At 45.1% G+C, this 22,180-nt stretch overlaps 1 protein-coding gene across 2 annotated transcripts; it reads right to left on the reverse strand.

Annotated features, from left to right (window-relative positions):
* Positions 1 to 451: 451 nt before the first annotated feature.
* Positions 452 to 17,721, reverse strand: LOC129838624 (transportin-3). 2 transcript variants are annotated; one of them, XM_055905727.1, is made up of 23 exons: positions 17,436 to 17,721; positions 14,550 to 14,750; positions 14,135 to 14,208; positions 13,712 to 13,868; positions 13,051 to 13,194; positions 12,553 to 12,728; positions 12,217 to 12,355; positions 11,979 to 12,125; positions 11,670 to 11,777; positions 11,457 to 11,548; positions 11,174 to 11,313; positions 10,690 to 10,881; positions 8,511 to 8,602; positions 8,275 to 8,351; positions 8,051 to 8,111; positions 7,649 to 7,789; positions 5,764 to 5,880; positions 5,560 to 5,654; positions 5,187 to 5,343; positions 4,744 to 4,911; positions 4,324 to 4,436; positions 1,444 to 1,535; positions 452 to 1,295 (listed from the first exon to the last, which is right to left on the reverse strand). In XM_055905727.1, the coding sequence occupies exons 1-22, from the start codon at positions 17,547 to 17,549 to the stop codon at positions 1,475 to 1,477; spliced, it is 2,766 nt and encodes a 921-aa protein (XP_055761702.1). In that variant the 5' UTR covers positions 17,550 to 17,721; the 3' UTR covers positions 452 to 1,295; positions 1,444 to 1,474. The 2 variants fall into 2 exon arrangements, with proteins under 2 accessions (XP_055761702.1, XP_055761703.1); XM_055905728.1 differs by lacking the exons at positions 452 to 1,295; positions 1,444 to 1,535; positions 4,324 to 4,436 and adding an exon at positions 4,443 to 4,627.
* Between the last annotated feature and the right edge of the window lie 4,459 nt (positions 17,722 to 22,180).

Here is a 22,180-nt window from a genome sequence, read left to right on the forward strand (position 1 = left end):
CCTCAGATTCTAGGGAGGGGGGGGGGAGGTGTTCCAGAACAGTGAAACACCTACCTCCATGTTCACTTTACAGCTGGAAGGGAACCTGTTTGCCAAGTCCACAATACAACCCGGTCTGTGTTCAAGTCAATGAGGGTGAACCTGTGAGCAAATTACCCTTGGAAGGGTGGTGAGTGACATCAGCTATATGGAGTTCAAAATGCAGCCACTAAATGTTATTGATCGAAAAGTAGGGGCTTGTTAGCATGTGTGGAAATGTCTCTGGATATTTATCTAAGTAGAACAACACCTATAGCATACTACCAAAGTGTGTAGTGTGTCTGACGGACAGCAGTGGCTTTGCAACAAAGAACACCTTGGCTAACTGGTTTCTGCCAGAGATTGAGTGGGGTTGTGGGTCTGGGATGAACAAATGTCTAAACTCTAAAACATGATACACAGACAAGGGCACGTTTGTTCCTCACTGTCGTTTTTATTGTTGTTCACAACATGACGGTGTCTGCCTCCCCAAGAATGGACGATGCCAGAGGTGGAACACAAAAAAAAAAAAAAGAATATATACTATTTGCCAGAGTCCCACTCGACCGGTCACAACTCTCCTTCCCTGGCAATAGAGAACAGTAAAACTCCAGCCAACACGTTTAAAAAGGTCAAAGGTGACGCCAAATCTCCCAGCATTCCCTTCAACCATTTCCTAAATTCCTCCACAAGGCAGTGGTGACCAATTTGTGAAGGGCATCGTGGGTTTGCTATTTCTTTTTCTATATGGCACCGACAGCAAGACCATGTTAAAGTTCTAAAGACACATCCATGAAAATAAATCATTTCTCAATTTAAAAACGTACAAGTCTTTTTTTGATGCATTATGATTTGCAACCAGGCACATCCTTTGTTTTTTTTTTTTCTTTGTTTTTTTCCTTCCCTTCTCTTGTTCTTTTTGAAGATGGATCCAGAACTAATCCCATTCCATTTCTTTGAGTCGGTGAATTCTCGTTCCTCCTTGGACATGCCCTCCTGCCCCGCCCCCTTTCAACCCTCATGCCACCTGTTACTGTGGCGACAGTGAGGCAGGGGAGCGGAAAGGGGGCGTCTCTTCTCACACGGCCAAAGTCGAAGGCGCGTTTCGTTTACGGGTTCACCCTGTCACTCCAATCCTTGCGATGCGTCTTGATTGGCTTTCCACAGTGCCAAGTCCCGCCCATCTTCTGTCCAGTAGGAGATCCCTTTAGATTCTCGTCTGCTGCGGTCTTCAGCCTCTTTGCCGTCACCTCTGAATGTTCGCCAAAATATTTAACCTGAGGAAGAAAAACAATGGCGATCTTACTGACACTACCAATGTAAATCAGATCAGATGTTGTTTTTTAACCATCTAAAGACATGGAGCGAGAGGAGTCTGCAGATCCCAGTGTGGGGGCTGTTTGGGTTTCTGGGTTGATGCCGTACCTGGTGTTCTGGCAGAGCTCTTTGGGCGTGGCTATCGGAACAATCTAGTGAACTCCCGGATAGCCCAGCACACCTGCTTACACTCCTCCGCACTGGAGAGATGGACAGATGGAGAAAGAGGGGGTGGCAGGGAGAGAAAGGGCAACGTTATTAATGTGGTGCATTTACATGGTAAAGGTTATTTCAAATGAAATCGGAAAAGAAAGGTCATTGAACACATTCAGGCTTGCCATTTATTCAAGGTCACTTTATATTAATCTGAACTGAAATGAACCCATGTCTAGCCTGCAGTTTGTCTCACAAGTCTCCTACTGTGAACTCAAGGTGCTCCCTCAGAAATACTATCGGATTCCTGCTTACAAGCCAAATTAAAGCAGGAAGCACCAGTGACTACTGGTATATCAATAAAAGAGTGGTCAGATGAAGCAGATGCTCAGCTACAGGACTGTTTTGCTAGCACAGACTGGAATATGTTCCGGGATTCTTCCAATGGCTTTGAGTAGTACACCACATGTCATTGGCTTCAATAAGTACATCGATGATGTCGTCCTCAGTGACCGTACATACCCCAACCAGAAACCATAGATTACAGGCAACATCCGCACTGAGCTAAAGGCTAGAGCTGCCGCTTTCAAGGAGCGGGACTCTAAACCGGAAACTTATAAGAAATCCCGCTATGCCCCCTGACGAACCATCAAACAGGCAAAGCATCAATACAGGACTAAGATAGGGTCGTACTGCACCGGCTCTGACGCTCGTCGGATGTGGCAGGGCCTGCAAACCATTACAGACTACAAAAGGGACGCACAGCCTACTGGACGAGCTAAACTACTTCTATGCTCGCATCGAGGCAAATAACACTGAAATATGCATGAGAGCACCAGCTGTTCCGGAAGACTGATCACCTTTAGACAGGTAAACATTCGCAGGGCCAGGCGGATTACCAGGACGTGTACTGCGAGCATGCGCTGACCAACTAGCAAGTGTCTTCAATTACATTTTCAACATCTCCCTGTCCGAGTCTATAATACCAACATGTTTTAAGCAGACCACAATAGTGCCTGTGCCCAAGAACACTAAGGTAACCTGCCTAAATGACCTCCGACCCGTAGCACTCACGTCTGTACCCATGAAGTGCTTTGAAAGGCTGGTCATGGCTCACATCAACACCATCATCCCAGAAACCCTAGACCAACTCCAATTTGCATACCGCCCCAACAGATCCACAGATGATGCAGTCTATTGCACTCCACACTGCCCTTTCCCACCTGGACAAAAGGAACACCTATGTGAGAATGCTATTCATTGACTGCAGCTCAGCATTCAACACCATAGTGTCCTCCAAGCTCATCAATAAGCTAAGGACCCTGGGACTAAACACCTCCCTCTGCAACTAGATCCTGGACTGCCTGACGGGCCGCCCCCAGGTGGTAAGGGTAGGTAACAACAAATCCGCCACGCTGATCCTCAACACAAGGGACCCTCAGGGGTGCGTGCTGTCCCCTCCTGTACTCCTGTTCACTCTTGACTGCACGGCCAGGCACGACTCCAACACCATCATTAAATGTACCGATGACAACAGTGGTAGGCCTGATCACCGACAATAACGAGACAGCCTACAGGGAGGTGGTCAGAGACCTGGCCGTGTAGTGCCAGGACAACCTCTCCCTCAACTTGATCAAGACAAAGGAGATGATTGTGGACTACAGGAAAAAGAGGACCGAGCACGGCCCCATTCTCATCGACAGGGCTGCAGTGGAGCAGGTTGCTTGGTGTTCACGTCACCAACAAACTAACATGGTTCAAGCACACCATGACAGCCGTGAAGCGAGCACAACAAAACCTATTCCCCCTCAGGAGACTGAAAAGATTTGGCATGGGTCTTCAGATCTTCAAAAGTTTCTACAGCTGCACCATCCTGACTGGTTGCATCACTGCCTGGTATGGCAACTGCTCGGCCTCCGACCACAAGGCACTACAGAGGGTAGTGCGAACGGCCCAGTACATCACTGGGGCCAAGCTTCCTGCCATCCAGGACCTCTATACCAGGCGGTGTCAGAGGAAGGCCCTGAAAATTGTCAAAGACTCCAGCCACCCTAGTCATAGACTGTTCTCTCTGCTACCGCACGGCAAGCGGTACTGGAGCGCCAAGTCTAGGACCAAGATGCTTCTGAACAGCTTCTACCCACAAGCCATAAGCCTCCTGAACATCTAGTCAAATGGCTACCCAGACTATTCACATTGCCCTCCCCTCTCCACTGCCACTCTCTGTTGTCATCTATGCATAGTCACTCTAACTCTACCTACTACCTCAACTAACCGGTGCCCCCGCACCCCCCTGTATATATTGTTATTTTTTTTTACTGCTCCTCTTTAATTACTTGTTACTTTGATCTCTTATTCTTATCCGTATTTTTTGAAACCGCACTGTCGGTTAGGGGTCATAAGTAAGCATTTCAGTGTAAGGTCTACACCTGTTGCATATGGCTAATGTGACAAATCAGATTTTAGCTGTCATCTATCTGAAGCACCCATTCCCTCAGAGACACTGCGTGGGAGGGAGGAGCGCTGGACAACTGGAGCAGGGACGCTTCTAGGCGAGCTTGAACTTGTGGCAGGGAATCCATGAGGTTTCCCTACTCCGGTTTCCCAGCGTTCCACTGGAGCAGCTTGTTTGAGCACGCCCAGTGACACATGAGCTCTTCCCAGAGTCAGAACATCGACAGCTGACAGGGAGGAAACTACTACGCAGAGTTTCACCTGACATAACTCCTGAACCTATGAGGACAACATGTGGCTAGTCAGATCATTTCTGGCACGAAGGAATGTACCTGATTACATTTGAGAAGAATGGAAGGAGCATGGTTGTGATATGCTCACCTGGTGACCTGCTTGTGGAAGTCTGTGAGCTGTTTGTGTGTGACGGTCACCGCCCCGCCTGACGTCTCTTTAGGAAGCCCCTTCAGCGCATTCTCCAGCCAGCGGCAGAACGTCTAGAAAACGTATCCGCAACGTTAAACATCAAACGCACATCAGGACGCAATGCAATTGAAGCACCACAACACTTATCTCATGAGTGAAAGTGCTGTCATGCCAATGTCATTGGAAGAGTGTGTGAATATGAATTGTGGTCCCTGTTGAAAGATGTTCTCTTATCGCCATCTTGTGGTATGACAGCGAGCACCTGTTGAAGACACCAGTGTATGTGTACATTCAACTGCATATCTATTGTACGAGTACTGTCAGAACCGAAAGAGCTAAGTGTGTGTGTGTGAGGTAATGTACGTGTGAGAGACTCACCGGCCTGTCGAACACCATGATCTCCCAGAGCACCTCAGCCACATCGGGGAGTGTGTAAGGCGGCAGGCAGAAGCAGCATGTGTGCATGAGCTGGGTGACCAACTGCTGCCCGTGCTGCCCCATGGCCTGGCCTATTAGCTGCTTCCGCAGCTCAAAGTCATCCTCGTGCTGAAACGGGGGGGGGGGGGGGGGGGGGGGGGGGGGAACATGACAATCTGACTGACTGTTGTTATTCAGAGGAGACTTGATTGATCGTCAAACAGTGAATCCCCATGTGTGAGGGGACCAGTTTGAGCAAGGTGAGGCACAGATTTGCTAATCTTGATGACATAAGGAATAATTTGGGATACAAATATATTTGTAGATCAGGGATTCTGTGCATTCTGCAACACGAGACGTCAAACAAACTGACTTGAAATAGATTGACTGTTGGGCTGACTCACGTCGTTGCTGACGCCCGTGTGGATGAGGTCTCTGACAAACTTCATGACGCTGCAGTTGGCGTCCCGGTGGTCCAGTGTGGTGGCCGCGATGGCACACTGGATGATGTGGACGATGATGCCACTGCTGAGCAGGGTGACGGGACTACGCTGGACAAACCTGCAGAGAGAAGAAGCGAGAGAGACAGACGTGTCAGAGAGAGAGAGAGAATCTTCTTTATAACCTGAACGCTGTAAAACAAGTACGCCTATGTCAGGTCCCCAGCAATGGTTAGGTTTCATTCCTGCCACTCAGACAAGACCCATTGAAAGTAAGTGAACTTATTATTTCGAGGGAGAGGAGCAACAGTTTGAACTGTGTTCCAGTTGATTATACCTGGTGGCGAGTCTGAAGAGGTCATCTACTGTGTCTGGGTGGTTACGGAGGCCGTTGGTCTGCTCCAATAGCTGGAAGGTGGGCATACAAAGAGCCTACGGGTAAAGAGATGGGACAAAGTCAGGTCAAAACCAATAACAACCAGAGTTCCACTGCCACTCTAGTGAACTATGAGTTGCTATGAAAGTGGTGTGCGTCCCCTACCTGTAGCATGTCCAGTAGACCTTGTCTGCAGCCCTCCTCCATGCCGTACTCATCCACTAGGATGCTGCCCAGATACAGGAAGCAGGAGTGGGGATACACCTGATACACACTGACCATCTGAAACACAACATCTTTACACCTGATACACACTGACCATCTGAAACACAACATCTTTACACCTGATACACACATTTTTACACCTGATACACACTGACCAGGGCTTGACACAAACTTTTGTGACTGACTTTTTACCTGTCCCCCCCTCCCCCTCCACACAAAAAAATAACACAAGAGCCAAAAAGTTTCCTGAAAATTGTTGTATAATGCAAGGAACCACTTCACAAAATAACATTCATTGTAAATCACTGGTGTTGACAATGGAATGCTGCTGGTCTCTGATCCCATGTATTATATCTCCTACGGTTGGGCCTTGAGCATCCCCCACAAAGTAAAAATACTGGACTGATAAGCTACTGGATAAAACACATGGTCCGTCAACCCTCCATCTGGAGAACTACTGGGTGTGCGGGATTTTGATCCAACCCTGCTCAAACACACCAGTCAGCTTATCAAGGACCTGTTGAGCAATGTGGTGTGTTCGAACAGGGAAGGAGCAAAATCCTGCACACCCAGTAGTTCTCCTGGATGAGGGTTGGCCACTCAGCAACATTACAATCAAATACTTTGTCTTTATAAAATAATTCCCTCATTCAATGAACCAGGGATTAAATGGTTAAGGTGGGCGAGGTAGAACATTTAGAAGTTGATCTATTTGTAAGGTTAAATTATTTAGTGTTCAGGGGAGATCTTGACAGCATAGGAGTTACTTGTTAATTAGGCTATTCTAAGAATAGTTGTTATTATTGAACAGAGGAGAATCCTAGACAATTTTGAGCGCGAGACGGTTTTACAACTGGAGTACGCAGTATTGGTTTCATCAACTGCGCACCCATATCAAATGCGTGTTGGCCATTTGCGGTTATACCGAATTGCCGGTGGAAAGTTATTTTAGAACGTCAGACATGCCATTTAATGCATGCTAATAGTTAATATGGTTAACTAGCGAGATTGAAATTCAAAACATTGTATAGTTTGGCTGGTTATCGAGTCTGTCTTTTGCATATCATTATTTTACCTGCTGCGCAAATGTCCCTCTCCGTCTCGCTCTCCCTCCCTCCCTCCCTCCCTCATCCGGAAACTGGCACACAGCTGACAGACACCATTACTTTACCAGGCTTCTTGTTACTGACCAAACATTTGCTATAACTGGGCAAATAGCTCACTAGCAATTATCATCAACAAATGTTCTAACGCGGCTCGCTATGATCTCAAAAACACACCTCGCGACTGCATGATTGAAAGACAACTTTGCGTGTCAGTGCAGGCCTACAATAATTATAGAGTACTCCGACGTCTCTGCAGAGATTGGGAGGACAGTGAGCAAAACATCGTATCCGGATGACAGTAATCAAATTTTGATCGAAATAACCCAATCGTTTGATAGTGATGTTTTTTTTTTGTTTGTTTTTTTTTACTTTCCCCGGGAAAGCAGACAAGCGTTAATGTTAAGTTCCACTGACCATCTGAAACACACACATTATATTAAGGACCTATACCAGGGTAAAAAATTCCAGTAACTTCACAAATTCCCAGAAATCTAGATTCAAGAGAGAATAATCAGAAAGCCGGGGGATCCTTCAACCCAGGAGTTTGGAAAAGTTGCAACCCTATACTGTACAATCAGCCTAACTGTCAGTCACCAGCTGCCCTGGGCTCAACAAGCACCCGGTGGCAAAGGATTTTGTATACACAAATAACAGACGCCATCCAAGACTTATCCATCTGTATATGGGGCGTATCGTGAACCAAACACAGGGACACGCACCTGTGTGACGAGTGGCTGTAGTAGAGAGGCAGAGCCCTTGCCCACGCAGCGCACAGCAAACCGCAGGCAGCGACAGCAGCGTTCCACGATGCGGTTATCAGCCTGGTGTGTGTTCAGAGTCTCTGATAGGACCGGCCAGATCTACAGAGAACCAAGGAAACACCCAATATAGATTTACCCTGAGAAGCTGCTGGGAATGACTGTACTCAATCATGGACCCAAGTTGAAGTTAAAATCTGCAGGTGAGAGGAGCACCAAAATTGCCCTATTTGAGCCCCGTTAAAACACAGTCCAATTAATGGGTTGAACAAAGCAGGTCGTATGCAATGGTAGCTTTGTCCAAATACAACAACAAAAATTGATATAAAAATCTAGAGGGTGAAAAAACTGACAGTTGCTTACCTCCTGGATAACTTTCTGACATGGGTGTGTCTGTCCATTCTCTACGATGGGGTTTGTGTGTCTGGGGGGGAAAAAAACAAAAAAAACATTAAGTTGAACATTTCTGCTTAAAATATTAAACAACCAACCCAAATCATCATATCTGTATAGCTACATAAGACAGGTCATGACCTGTGCAACCAGGATATATATAGTATAATGTGTTATAAATGGGTTGAGCGTACCGGAAGATGACTGCTAGTCTGTCCAGCCAGACAGTGGGGTCAGCAGCTTTCCCATTCCCGGGGTCCTGAGAGAGAAGCTGAAGATAAGAGACAAATAAGCAAACCTGTTGGTATCCCACAAATACCCAATCCACAAAACCGTTCGTAGAATTGTGCAACACTACAATAGTGTTACACAATTCTACTAAGGTTCCTCATACACACAACCAACAACCAAACGGCAGAACACCACACACCTTTTTGAGGGCCATGACCTGCACAGCACACAGGTCACTCAAACACTCGGCGATCTTCTCCAGGGGCAGGCGAGCCAGGACCAGGGCTGTACCTGCAAGGTAAAACAACCAGCATTACCACGGTGACAGAGCAACACCGCTGTTTAATACAAATCAACCTCAGTAGGCAATCAAACAAAAAGACAAACGGAACGTCGAGCCACAGTTCAGAATGAACAAATTGCTGACAGATATGGACCAGCAATTGAGACACATTCATAAAACAAGAGATTGAAAGTGAGAGACAGAATAGAGAAAGAGCGGAGCAGAAAGGTGTCATGGTACGCTGACGATTCATGTTCTTTTAAAAATGGGCAATTCTCGTCGATGGGGCTGTAGTGGAGCAGGTTGAGAGCTTCAAGTTTCTTGGCGTCCACATCACAAACAAACTATCTTGGTCCAAAACACACCAAGACAGTAGTGAAGAGGGCACAAAAACCCATTTTACCCCTCAGGAGACTGAAAAGATTTGGCATGGGTCCTCAAAAAGTTATACAGCTGCACCAGAGAGCACCCTGACTGGTTGCATCACCTGCACAACCTCCAACCACAAGGCACTACAGAGGGTACATCACTGGGGCCAAGCTTCCTGCCATCCAGGACCTCTATACCAGACAGTGTCAGAGGAAGGCCCTAAAAAATTGCCATGGTCTCCAGCCACCCTAGTCATAGACTTTTCTCTCTGCTACCGCACGATAAGAGGTACAGGAGCGCCACGTCTAGGTCAAAAAGGCTTCTACACCCAAGCCATAAGACTCCTTAACATCTAATCAAATGGCTACCCAGACTATTTGCATTTTCCCCACCCCATCTTTACACGGCTGCTACTCGATCCCTGCAGTGTCACTTTACCTCTACCTACATTTTACCTCGACTAACCGGTGCCCCTGCACATTAACTCTGTACCGGAACCCCCTGTATATATAGTATCATTACTGTTATTTTATTGATGCTCCTTAATTCATTTGTTATATTGATATTTTTTCTTAAACTACATTGTTTGATAAGGGCTTGTAAGTAAGCATTTCACACCTGTTTTATTCGGCAAATGTAACAAACACAATTTTATTCGATTTTTGAATCTTTTTCGAACCTCGCTGGATTAAATGCACCATATTAAAAACATTAAATACAACTTTAACATTAGTGTGTATTTTACCAATAAAATGGTCCGACGGTGAAGTGGAAATACTCTGTATTCATATCCCAAAAGAAATAAATTCTCTCACTACAATAGAAAGTTACCCAAATTAGAGAAGATCTTGCTACCATGGAAAGGACAACACCTGTCTATTTGAGGAGAAAAAAATATATATAAAAACACCCGATTAATTATTTAGTCATATCCCAATTTACCTTTTTACTCGTGGCCCTACCTACACTCAATTACTTTTTTTATTATTCCACTTCATTTGGAACGGGCCTATTTATATAAATAAATATGAATTAGGAAGGCAGAAATGACTAAATATTAAAGCATTGGACCTCTCACTTAAGGCATACAAAATCTATACTTATATCCGAACTGGTTCTCTAGCAGATTAGTAAGAATGGCTCACCCAGTGTTCAAGAATGACCTTTTTATCTTCATTCAGAATTCAACTTCACACTTTCGGATATTTTTTAAAACAAGACATAGAAAGCTGGTTTCAATTTCAGTTTAATCCACCAGAAAAGACAGAACACATATTTCATAGTTTTGATGTCTTCACTATTATTCTACAATGTAGAAAATAGTAAAAATAAAACCCCTTGAATGAGTAGGTGTCCAAACTTTTGACTGGTACTGTATGTAAGTGTATATATGGCAACTAGATATCAAAACGGGATGATCTTCAGAGATAGATGGGAGGGGTTGAGGGTAGCTGAAGGATGGGACTAAAAAAACAAACAAAAGATAAGTCATGTAAAATATATTGTGTCCGTAAAAGGTTAACAGTATGTTTAAGCTGGAAGTAGAAGCCTAAGTATTGTTGTCCATTAGTTTACTACAATTAGGGGCGGGGTGGTAGTGTTAGGGGAAAATATACATACCAAAAAAAAGTGGGGGATTGAAAATACAGACAATTACACTGACAGATTGTGGCTTCTATCTACACCATAAAAATGATGTAAAAAAATACGGGTGGCATAAGGTTACCTTTGAGGAGGCCTACGGCGGCTTCGGTCGTCAGGGCGAAGGAGTCGAGGGCACGCGCGATGTCCAGCAGGCCCTGGAAGTGCTGGGCCATATGGTCCCGACACACAGAGCAGATGTTATGGATGGCCTTGGCCGCCACGGAAGCCAGGGTCTTCTCCCTCAGGCCCTTCATCAGGTAGTTCAGCACGGGGTCTGAGACATAGAGCGGGGCTAAGGTCATGCACACATCCAGAGTATACAGCCGACAGAGGCGCACAGACAGAGGCGCGCATTCGTAACACAGCAGGGACATAACAAAACAGAGCGACAGGCATTTGACACAGGAAGGAACAAGGAATGGAAAAATAACGAAAGAAAAATGACAAGGAAATAGAGATGTGCTCAAAACAAGGGGCACATGAAGATGAACCTCAAAAATCGATGAACTCAAAATCACTCAGGACCCGAGCTAAGATATTGACCGTAACGTGACGACTGAACCTACCTAGGAACCGCGGGTTGCGGTCAACGACTTCGCTCATCTCCCCCACCAGCTCAATGCTGGTGTAGCGCACGGCGATATGGACAGTCTCTGGCAGCAGCACCACCTGCTCCAACACCTCTGTCAGAGTGGGGTTGTTCTCACTGACAGGGGGGAAAGCATGTCACACAAACACCTTGGTGGAAGGATATACAAATCAACAAGTAGCACATGTACACATTCTACACGGGAAGCGATTTAGTCGCCGCACATTATTACTCATTAACAGAACGAAGAGGACACTCACGGGTCTACACTCTTGGCGATGGCGGCCATGATGAAGAGAACAGCCTCGGTCACCTCCCAGGGAGGGTTCCCTTCTTTTAGAGTAGAGTACAACTGAGAGAGCAAGAGGGAGGAAGGGTGAGAGAGAAAAAGAAAAAAAGAGAGAAGGAAGTCGGTATAGTTTGTCATCTTAATGACGTCATTTGAACTTGTAATTTCCAAAAAAGGTAGCTACCTGGGAGAAACATTCCATGGAGCCCACAAGGAAAATGACATCCTTCACAAGATCAGACACCCTCATCCTGAACTCCCCAAAGTCATCAGTGTCTTCTGGGATGCCCTCCTGTGGATCAACACAGAAGTGGAGACCGTGAATGAATGATATAGTGCTGTCAAAGTTAAATGATGTACTGAACTACTAAATTAGATGCACATGGCTATGGGATTCTACAATCAGATATGACACAAGAAGAGTATTGGGGAGTACGGTCGGCATCACTGGAGTTGGTTAAGGACTCCTTGTCATGTGGCGGGTGGTCCTTACGTGGTCGGGGTCTAGTTGGCAGTGGCGGGCCAGGCCGTGCAGCAGTCTCTGGATATAGGGTCTGAAGATGCCGTGGAGGGCAGGGTCGTTGGTCTTATACAGGTTCTCTCCCAGACGATACCAGAAGTTAAAGGAGATCTCCACGACCTGAGATGAACCAGAAGAGAACGCACACACTTGAAATCCACCCAAAGCAACAGAGTGTGTGCGCACGAGCGTGTGTGTGTGTGTCATTTACCTCATATTGAGGGTGTCCTGCACAGATGAGCAGTAGCTCAAGTGTCCGCAGGTCTCCCATGCCCTGGCCTGGACTCCTGACTGTCGTCTCCAGAAACGTCTCACACAACTCAGTGAAGATCCTACAGTAATTCAACACTCTGAGAACAAAAGGAGAAGGAGAGAGTTGTAGATAAAAGTTATAATTATTTTCTTCCACACAGAGGACAGCAGAGAAGAGACAGAAGAGCTCAACATCAAGAGCAATGGAGAGGGATAGGTTTGGGGCAGGAAGGGGTGTGGTGATTGGATAGGTGATCTTGGTGTACGTATGAAAAGGGGAGTAGCGTGTTTGTACTTGTCGAGGTCCTCCCGTGCCACGGCCATGTGATAGGCTGTCTCCAGCGTGAGGACGCCCTGGAAGAGCTGCAGGGCCAGGGGCATGTGCGTGTCCACGTTCTCGATGGCGTACAGCGCTGAACACACGCAGTCAGACGCGGCCTCGTGCAGGTTAGTGGACGTCTCGTCTCTCTGCTGCCAAACAAGACAGACAAAAAAAAGAGAACAGTACATCAAAGAGACGTTCCGGCTGAAAACTATAAACCATGCACTGTGCATACAAGCGACTTGCATTCTAAACCAGCATAAATTATTGCCCCGCCCCCCCCCCGTGGTTGTTGCATAAATAAGGGTTAAGAACAAATGCCGCTACAATGTTGAGAGAGACTTTGGGAGTATCCTAAAAGTTGTTTGTTTTTTGGGAGTGTGTCACCAGCACTGTTAATTTGTGATTCCAAAATGCGATGAGAGAAAGCGAGACAAAGAGGGAGAGAAAGAGACCGAGACACAGACATACCAGCACTTGGAAAAGGACCATGAGAAGCTGGTTGTTGGCCATGAAGTTGCTGTCCAGGACTCCCAGGTTGAACCAGCTGCCCAGACAGCGGAACACCTTGATCAGCATTTTCTCATTGCTGCCAGACTTCTCCACACACGTCATCTGTAGACAGAGTGACAACACACACACACGCGCTAACACAGACCCTTATCAAAACCACAATGCTGTGTTCAAAGCCAAATGCACAAGGAAGTTCACCCAACAAAACAGTCACGACAGGTGTAATCAATATTGACTCCAGGCAAATTGTTGATTGAGGTAACCCTCAACAAACAGTATAGTTCTGTTTCTTTTCTGTTCGTTTCGGGAGGACAACTCCTACATTCTTACACTTAACATCTACAGTCAACCTTGGACATTCTGCAGAGAAAGATATACTACAAAGTGAGTGGTTCAGTTTGTCCCTCTAAGGTAGTGGTAGTAGTTGAAAAGCATTGTGATAATGAGGCTGTACACCCCAGGGTTTTAAATTGAGATGATGAACCCACGGGAGGTCTGCTTATCCAGTAAGGGGGAGTGGTGGCGGGTGCTCTAGTTTAGACCAGCTTAATCAGGTGGGTAAAATAGGCTAGTATGTGAGAGTGTTGGCAAGAGAAAGAGGAATGGATAGAACTCTCACCAGTAGGGTGACCACAGTACTGGAGTAATAGGCCAGGTCCTCGATGATCTCTGTCCTGCGATTAGCTCCGATGCGTAGGGAGCGGCTGTGGACCTCCTCGGGGAGCACTGTAAGGATCTCTATCAGAAACGTCATGGAGCTGACGTCATTGCTATACCTGAAGAAAAAAAAGAGAGACAAAGAGAGAAAGAGGGGCAAGGAGAGTGGAGGAGAGACGGCAGCAGTCGGTTATGAGAAAATGAACTTGAAGGAGATGTATTTTAACCTTAATGTCACCTCAAACATACCAACATTAACTATTTTCAATAGCATTCAACTTTATAGAACCACCTACAATGGTCTAATATCCTGTAAATCTTGCATTCTGTTATCCACAGCTGTGATCCGAGATGGGTGGTTGAGTGCTAATGGGAGGGGTCTTACTTTTCAATGAGGGTGTGGACACAGCCCTTCCAGGAGGCCATCTGTAGGGCGAGGTCTGCAATGGCCAGAGCGAGCTGAGAATGGGACAAGAGAAATGAGACAAGCAACCAGGAAGAACTTGTAAGGATTAGAGTATCTTAATGCCACATACAATTTAACAAGTACAATATTACCACAGCTACTCCTCTGTAGTGGTACATTGGGGTAAATGCTAGATTTCTATTGTGCATTTGGTAATCCTTTGGGACATTTAGATGTTCAGTGGGACATTCCTTGAGAGCATTCTAGGCGCATGAAGTCTGCAGACAGAAATCCAAGTCATCCTGGAGTTTCAGTGGTCACTGTGACAGGGTGGACAATAATTGGATGGGAAGTGCATTACTCCAAGTTACATTGAGGGCGAGGCGGCCATTACCTGGGTGACAATGATGGGGGAGAGGTCTTTGAGGCTCTGTATGTGTGAGAGCAGGGAGTCTCGGAGGGCGATATGGGTCTCTGGGGGGAGCTCAAAGAACGACATCTGGATCTTCATCTTCATGGTCTGGGCGGCAAAGTAACAAGATTCCACGTCCTGTTTCAGCTGGAGGAGCTGGTCTGCCATCTCCCACGCGTACATCTGCGGGGAGGGGAGACGGGGAGCAAAGTTAGCGCCACCATTCACTTTATTCAGACAGTACATTACTCGTACTCATTCCTTTACACTTGTGTGTATAAGGTAGTTGTTGTGAAATTGTTAGGTTATATTACTGCATGGTCTGAACTAGAAGCACAAGCATTTCGCTACACTCGCATTAACATCTGCTAACCATGTGTATGTGACAAATAAATTTGATTTGAAGGTTACCGAAACAAGTAAGTCAAAAAACGGGATACTGGTAAACCCGCCAGTTTTACACACACAGGCCTACACAGCTAAATGGTCTGTAAAGGATACCCAGGAACAATCAACTGACTAAACAGGGTGGGAGGGACACACATTGCTGCTTGCAGGACATGTAATATAATATTTTATAACATTGCTTTTTGTAATAACTGCTACAGTGGCAAATATGAAAATCAAAACTTATTCCAAAATAAAACAAACCCCCACCTCATTGTTTGTAACCCCAAAAGGAAAAAAAGGTCTTTCAACTAGCCACATTGAGCCCAGTTTCAAATGATCACTGAGAATAACCGTTGCAGACTTGAGATGCTTCTGTTATGTTACATCATGTTTTTTTTACTTTAAAATAGGTGTCGACTGTGATAAGGTCTCGGGAAATAAGCGTTGTCTGCTAAATTAACAAAGCAAGGCTATGCAATTATACAGCCATAGGCTTCTACAAGCAAGTGCCACTGCTGAGGTTACTGCCTTTTTGAAGACTGTTCCACAATATAATATAGCCGTTTGATAGTAAAGTTTCAATAACTTGCTATAAATGGACAATATATATGGGGCAATTTAGCAATTAGGATTTGTTATCTGTAATGGTTATCATAAATTAGGCATTGTTGCACACTGTTGGCATAGGCCTACAGGAAAAATATGAACATTGTATTTTTTTATATATTTTTTTCCCCCATTCGAGACCTCAGAAAAAAATTGTGAGTACTCGAACAGTCAAAATGTTTTTAAATGCCCATCCTAGTAAATGGATCACTATGCTTACATTCTCAGTTCTGCATCCCAGCCTACTCAAAATATTTCTAAACCCTATTCACGCAAAGACCCAAAAGGAGTAGGCCTATTTACAAATACACTAGGCCAAATCTGATATCCTTCCTATGCATTCACCATCAGGTGTCTTTAGCTAGCTGCCTTCATAGAGGGCTTGTTGCCTTAACCAACAGTTGGTCTGCTGTTAGACATTCTGGAGTATGGTATAAGGACTGTAAAGTATAACCTGGTAAAATGTGTATGAGAATTTATATAGTAAAGTTTAATAGCAAAGCCCCTTCCCCATTTGTCCCCAGTGTCCAGTATGTCCTGGCAGCCTGGGTGAAAAAGCTGCTGACAGCACAGACCACATACAGTACTCATCACTCAGATGCCTCCTGCTCTCCCAAATTAGACCGTTCAGATCCCCATGTGCCAGCAAACTCAGGAGGTTGCTGGTGTCACAGTCTAACGTGTTTAAAAACGTGTTAAGCAACATTGCATTTTTTTCATAGGGAATCAATATTTGACTTTGTGAGGCCTTTCTGTGGGAACTTCATGATAGTGGGGAGAAATTGCGTTTTTGAATCAAGTTACCCTCAATGCAACCTGCGGGAAGGCCATTATTATATAAACTATTACAGTGATAAATTAAAGTTGATAGGAATACGTAGCAGCAACATGTAGGTGGGCCGTATTTCAATCACTGTTGTCCGATGACAGACAATGATTGCATTTCCTGCAGGAGTCAAGGCAGTAACCAATGAATATGCGGAAACCAGACCGATGCAGCACCATGGGAGGAAAAAAAACAAACCGATGCGGAAATAATAAAACGGCTAACGTTAACCAGCAGCAAACAACTAAGTGGCACATACCATTTACCCAACAGTATCAACATAAATGGAAGTTGTTAGTGTAACTAGCCAAGTTAACGTTCGCTGACTAACTCAAAGCAAAAGCCTACATGGCAATATCGTTAACCCGCTACCGTTATCTAGCGAGACAACACGCCCCTCTACTTAGCCATATGTGGCTAGAACAGCAAGTTTCCTAGCAAGTATTGGACGCTATCATGGTAGCCACCTTCGCCTCGCGCTCTTCCTGTGCTATGACCGGCTAACGTTGCTGTCATTAGCGCGAGTTACTAATTATGTAAAGACAGCTACTGTAGTTGGCTAGGGTTAACCAAACAACTAGCTAGCAATAACTGGATGTTAACTTGGTGTGTGGCTAACTAGCTAGCATTTTCAAACACCATGGATTGTTTGACTACACGCGAGAAAAACTAGCTACTGTTTGCCTTCATTATCTTCGTTGCACCGAGAAATCCCCCATGGATTTATCCCCGTTTCCATTTGACAGTTACTAGCGGGCTAGTAGTAGAAAGGGGAACTGTGTGGCTAATGCTAACTAGTTAGTTATCTAACGAAATAGCTTAACTAAGCTAACTGGCTAATGCTATGCAGTTTGTTGCTAGCTAGCGTGTGAATCTATGCTCATTCATTCGTTTTTGGGTTAGCATACACAAATCAGATGGTTTTATATCACCACGGTATTACGCATTCTGATGCAATGTTTTGTTTTCGGCCTCACACGACCTGCCTAGCCATGTCTTATTCTAGGCCCATTCCAAGTCCCCCCCCATCTCTCAAGTTTACTTACCGATCTCTGTAGCTCCCCCAGCCACACAGAGGCTCGCTCTTTGCCGGCGGGGTCCGGATCATGATAAAGAGCCTGAACAGCTTGATACACAAGTGCGACTGTCGGTTTCTCCATAGCGCTATGCTACGTTCCGGGTTACAGTTTAGGGTAAATGCGAAGGCGCTACAAGTTCCACAGTTTATGTTCAGACCGGGTAATATTTATTCGTTAGTTGTGCTCGCTGTTCCGACCGCCATCTCAATCGCACACAGGTTCCCCGTGTGTGTCACCGACAAACGCCCCCGTCTAGAAATACAGATACAGGAACTAAAAGCTATACTTCACATATTCGAGGGACACAATGGGTCTATTTTACTGTTATTGTAAAACAAGTAGTAAAAACGAGAAACACCATATCAATGTAATTGAATTCATGGTTGCAATGTATAACTATGTAGCTAGGCGGTATGTAAAAAAAAAATTGTAAGAGAACCCCAATATTCACTGAAAGACCACTAGATATCAGCAAAGCGCATGATTTACAACAGTTGTTCTCAAACTGGGGTACCTGTACCAAAAATACCTATTAATCTGTGCTAGGAGTACCTACCTGGTCTATCCACAGGAGGTGTTTGGGAATATGCATAATAACATTTTCTTAACTATCAGATGGACATGAGGGGGGTACTTCCGTTCAGACTGAGTGAAACGTGGTTATAGTAACCAAAAAAGGTTGAAAACTACTTACAGCAATGAACCAGATACATAAAATCAAATCAAATGTTATTGGTCACATACACATGGTTAGCAGATGTTAATGTGAGTGTAGAAAAATGCTTGTGCTTCTAGTTCCAACAGTGCAGTAATATCTAACAAGTAATCTAACAATTCCCCAACAACTACCTAATACATACAAATCTAAAGGGGTGAATGAGAATATGTACATATAAGTATGTGGATGAGCGATGGCCGAGCGGCATAGGAAAGGTGCAGTAGATGGTATAAAATACAGTATATACATGTGATATGAGTAATGTAAGATATGTAAACATTATTTAAAGTGGCATTGTTTAAAGTGACTAGTGATCCATTTATTAAAGTGCCCAGTGATTGGGTCTCAATGTAGGCAGTAGACTCTCTGAGTTAGTGATTGCTGTTTAGCAGTCTGATGGCCTTGAGATAGAAGCTGTTTCTCAATCTCTCGGTCCCAGCTTTGATGCACCTGTTCTGACCTCGCCTTCTAGATGATAGCGGTGTGAACAGGCAGTTGTTGTTGTCCTTGATGATTTCTTGGCCTTCCTGTGACATCGGGTGCCGTAGGTGTCATGGAGGGCAGGTAGTTTGCCCCCGGTGATGCGTTGTGCAGACCACAACACCCTCTGGCCTTGCGGTTGAGGGCAGTGCAGTTGCCGTACCAGGCTGTGATACAGCCCGACAGGATGCTCTCGATTGTGCATCCTTAAAGGTTTGTCAGGGTTTTGGATGACAAGCCAAATTTCTTCACCCTCCTGAGGTTGAAGAGGCGCTGTTGCGCCTAATTCACCACGCTGTCTGTGTGGGTGGACCATTTCAGTTTGTGATGTGTACACCCAGGAATTTAAAACTTTTCACCTTCTCCACCGCTGTCCCTTCGATGTGGATAGGGGGGTGCTCCTTCTGCTGTTTCCTGAAGTCCACCATCATCTCCTTTGTTTTGCTGACGTTGAGTGAGAGGTTGTTTTCCTGACACCTCACTCCCAGGGCCCTCACTTCCTCCCTGTAGGCTGTCTCGTTGTTGTTGGTGATCAAGCCCACTATTGTTGTGTCGTCTGCAAACTTGATGATTGAGTTGGAGGCGTGCATGGCCACTCAGTCGTGGGTGAACAGGGAGTACAGGAGAGGGCTGAGCACACACCCTTGTGGGGCCCCTGTGTTGAGGGTCAGCGAAGTGGAGATGTTGTTTCCTACCTTCACCACCTGGGTGCGTTCCGTCAGAAAATCCAGGATCCAATTGCACAGGGCGGGGTTGAGACCCTGTGCCTCAAGCTTAATGATGAGCTTGGAGGGTACTATGGTGTTGAATGATGAGCTGTAGTCAACGAACAGCATTCTTACATCGGTATTATTTTTGTCCAGATGAGATAGGGCAGTGTGCAGTGTGATGGCAATTGCATCATCTGTGGACCTGTTGGGGCGGTCTGCAAACTGAAGTGGGTCTAGGGTGGCCGGAAAGGTGGTGGTGATATGATCCTTGACTAGCCTCTCAAAGCACTTCATGATGACAGAAGTGAGTGCTACGGGGCAGTAGTCATTTAGTTCAGATATCTTTACCTTCTTGGGTACAGGACCAATGGTAGCCATCTTGAAGCATATGGGGACAACAGACTGGGATAGGGAGTGATTAAATATGTCCGTAAACACTCCAGCCAGCTGGTCTGCGCATTCTCTGAGGACGCGGCTAGGGATGCTGTCTGGGCCAGTAGCCTTACGAGGGTTAACAAGTTTAAATGTGGCTCATTACAGGTTTGCTTCCTCCAAGCAGTTGTCAATAGTTGCACTGCAGGAGAGTAACCTGATGCAAAGGAAACATTGGACCCCAAGTTTACCCTGGTCAGGTCACATGGCTAGAAAAACACTTGGCACTACAGGCATGCTTCATGGGTGTAAGTACACTACATGACCAAAAGTATGTGGACACCTGCTCATCGAACATTTCATTCCAAAATCAAGGACATTAAGATGGAGATGGTCTTCCCTTTGCTCTTATAACAGTCTTCACTCTTCTGGTAAGGCTTTCTACTAGATGTTGGAACATTGCTGTGGGCTCTAGCAGGGCAGAAATTTTACGAACTGACTTGTTTGAAAGGTGGCATCCTATGATGATGCCACATTGAAAGTCACTAAGCTCTTCAGTAAGGCCATTCTACTGACAAAGTTTGTCTATGGAGATTGCATAACTGTGTGCTCGATTTTATACACCTGTCAGCAACGAGTGTGGCTGAAATAGCTGAATTCACTCATTTGAAGGACTGTCCACATACTTTTGTATATATAGTGTATCTCAAGTTTGTTAATTGTTACTTGCTCTATAAGGAGTGTTGTTTTACATTTACTATGGGTGTTTAGAAGCCTGTGTGTGAAAGCTTTGATTAAAGCATCACTATATTTTTTTAAAAAAGCAACTCTTAGGTGCACTTGATCTAGCTTGCCTTGCACACCAAGAGGGTGTGGTTAATAATATCCCCTTAGGGATCATTATGCTGTTACTCCACCCTCACAAGATTACATTTATTTCATAAATCCCTTTTAAAATCAGCAGTTGTCAAAAAGTGCTTTACAGATATTCAGGCTAAAACCCAAAAGAGCAAGCAAACAGAGGCAGAAGCATAGTGGATCAGAAAAACTCCCTAGAAGGCAGGAACCTATAAAGACACCTAGAGAGGAACCAGACTCCAAGGGGTGGCCAGTCCTCTTCTGGCTGTACTGGGTAGATCCCACTGGTGTCACCAACCCCCACAACGGCTAATCTAAGGGTTTTCAAATGGATGCATTTCTATTGGCCATGGTCTCACAAGGGCAGAGTGGACAGAAGTACCAGGGTCGTTCCATTCAGTTTATTTTGTGGATCACTTCACAAAATACAAAAGTCAAGAGTGTCATTTTAAGCAATTTTACAGCTGTTAAAACAATTCCCTTTTGGCTGCTATTACATTCTTCTCTTGGAAAAACGGAAAGGAAAAGTAAAAGGGAAGAAAACACACACTAAATACTCAGTTATAGAGAGCCATTGGTGTTAGCATCCTCTGTTTGAAGGCAGCAGCAGACCACCGCCAAACCCAGGTCGTATCATACCCATACTTCTAAACCATACAGGTTGGTTATGATACAACCCTGAGTCTGGGGATGATATTTTTCTTGCACCCGTTCTCTCACTCGCTCTCCATCTTTTCTTCACCATGTATCTTGAAGGACTGTAGTGCTCCTTCATCTTCACCTAGTTTGAGGGAAAAAATCTTCAAGATAAGGGTCATCACAATGCATGCACTTCGGTTTGCTGTACAGTACAAACACAGTTTAGCTTGTCAATAGTGTCAAACTATATAAAATACTTTTTAATGCTAAAAGTTATATAAATCTTTCTAAAGATCCAATCTCGGTCAAATAAGCATTGTCGACTGAGATTTCTCCTTCAAGCTAAAATCTTAAACTGATCAATATACCTCAAATTAAACGACATACCCAAATGCCAAACTGAAATACAGCCTGTTTAACAAGCCTACTCACCCATACAAAAATACTGGAAATGAAAAAAGCATACCTTTATTTCTGCTGGTAAATTGGGAGAAGCTCTGGTTTTCAAACAAAAACGAGCTCAAAACTAGATCAAACTAGCTGGTGCCTACTGCCTCAAACTTAACTAGAGTAGCACTGATCTGAAAAGACATGAGAGACAGACAGAGGAGGGCGGAGGAGGAGGATGGAGGAGGAAAAGGTTCCTTGGAAAGGTCCCAAGGAAAAGAGGATTGGCTGACTGTGTGCAAGTGTATAAAAAGGAGGGCGGGGGGCACGTGAGGAGGAGTAGGGAGATTTACCAGTAAACCCACCCTTGATCCTTCCTCAAATTAGTCATTTGACCCAACAATCTATGGCTAAAGGGATGATCCTGTAGTTTGATCCTAATCCCATGTTACATCCCTGCAGTTTGCAGAGATTGGAAGGATTGGCCAGGTACATCTCAGGTAAATCCTGTTTCCAGATTAAGGCTCATCCCTGTATTGTGGCATTTT

This window comes from Salvelinus fontinalis, chromosome 39, assembly GCF_029448725.1.
Source record: "Salvelinus fontinalis isolate EN_2023a chromosome 39, ASM2944872v1, whole genome shotgun sequence".
Classification (NCBI taxonomy): Eukaryota; Metazoa; Chordata; class Actinopteri; order Salmoniformes; family Salmonidae; genus Salvelinus; species Salvelinus fontinalis.

What these genes read in the sequence shown, in the direction of transcription:
- LOC129838624 (XM_055905727.1), bottom strand. Translation starts at nt 17,549, where the DNA reads ATGGAGAAACCGACAGTCGCACTTGTGTATCAAGCTGTTCAGGCTCTT. An exon ending in AGACTAGCAGTCATCTTCCG is followed by an intron (nt 8,112 to 8,274) that starts GTACGCTCAACC and finishes TTTCCCCCCCAG; the next exon opens with ACACACAAACCCCATCGTAG. An exon ending in GTCTACTGGACATGCTACAG is followed by an intron (nt 5,655 to 5,763) that starts GTAGGGGACGCA and finishes CTTTACCCGTAG; the next exon opens with GCTCTTTGTATGCCCACCTT.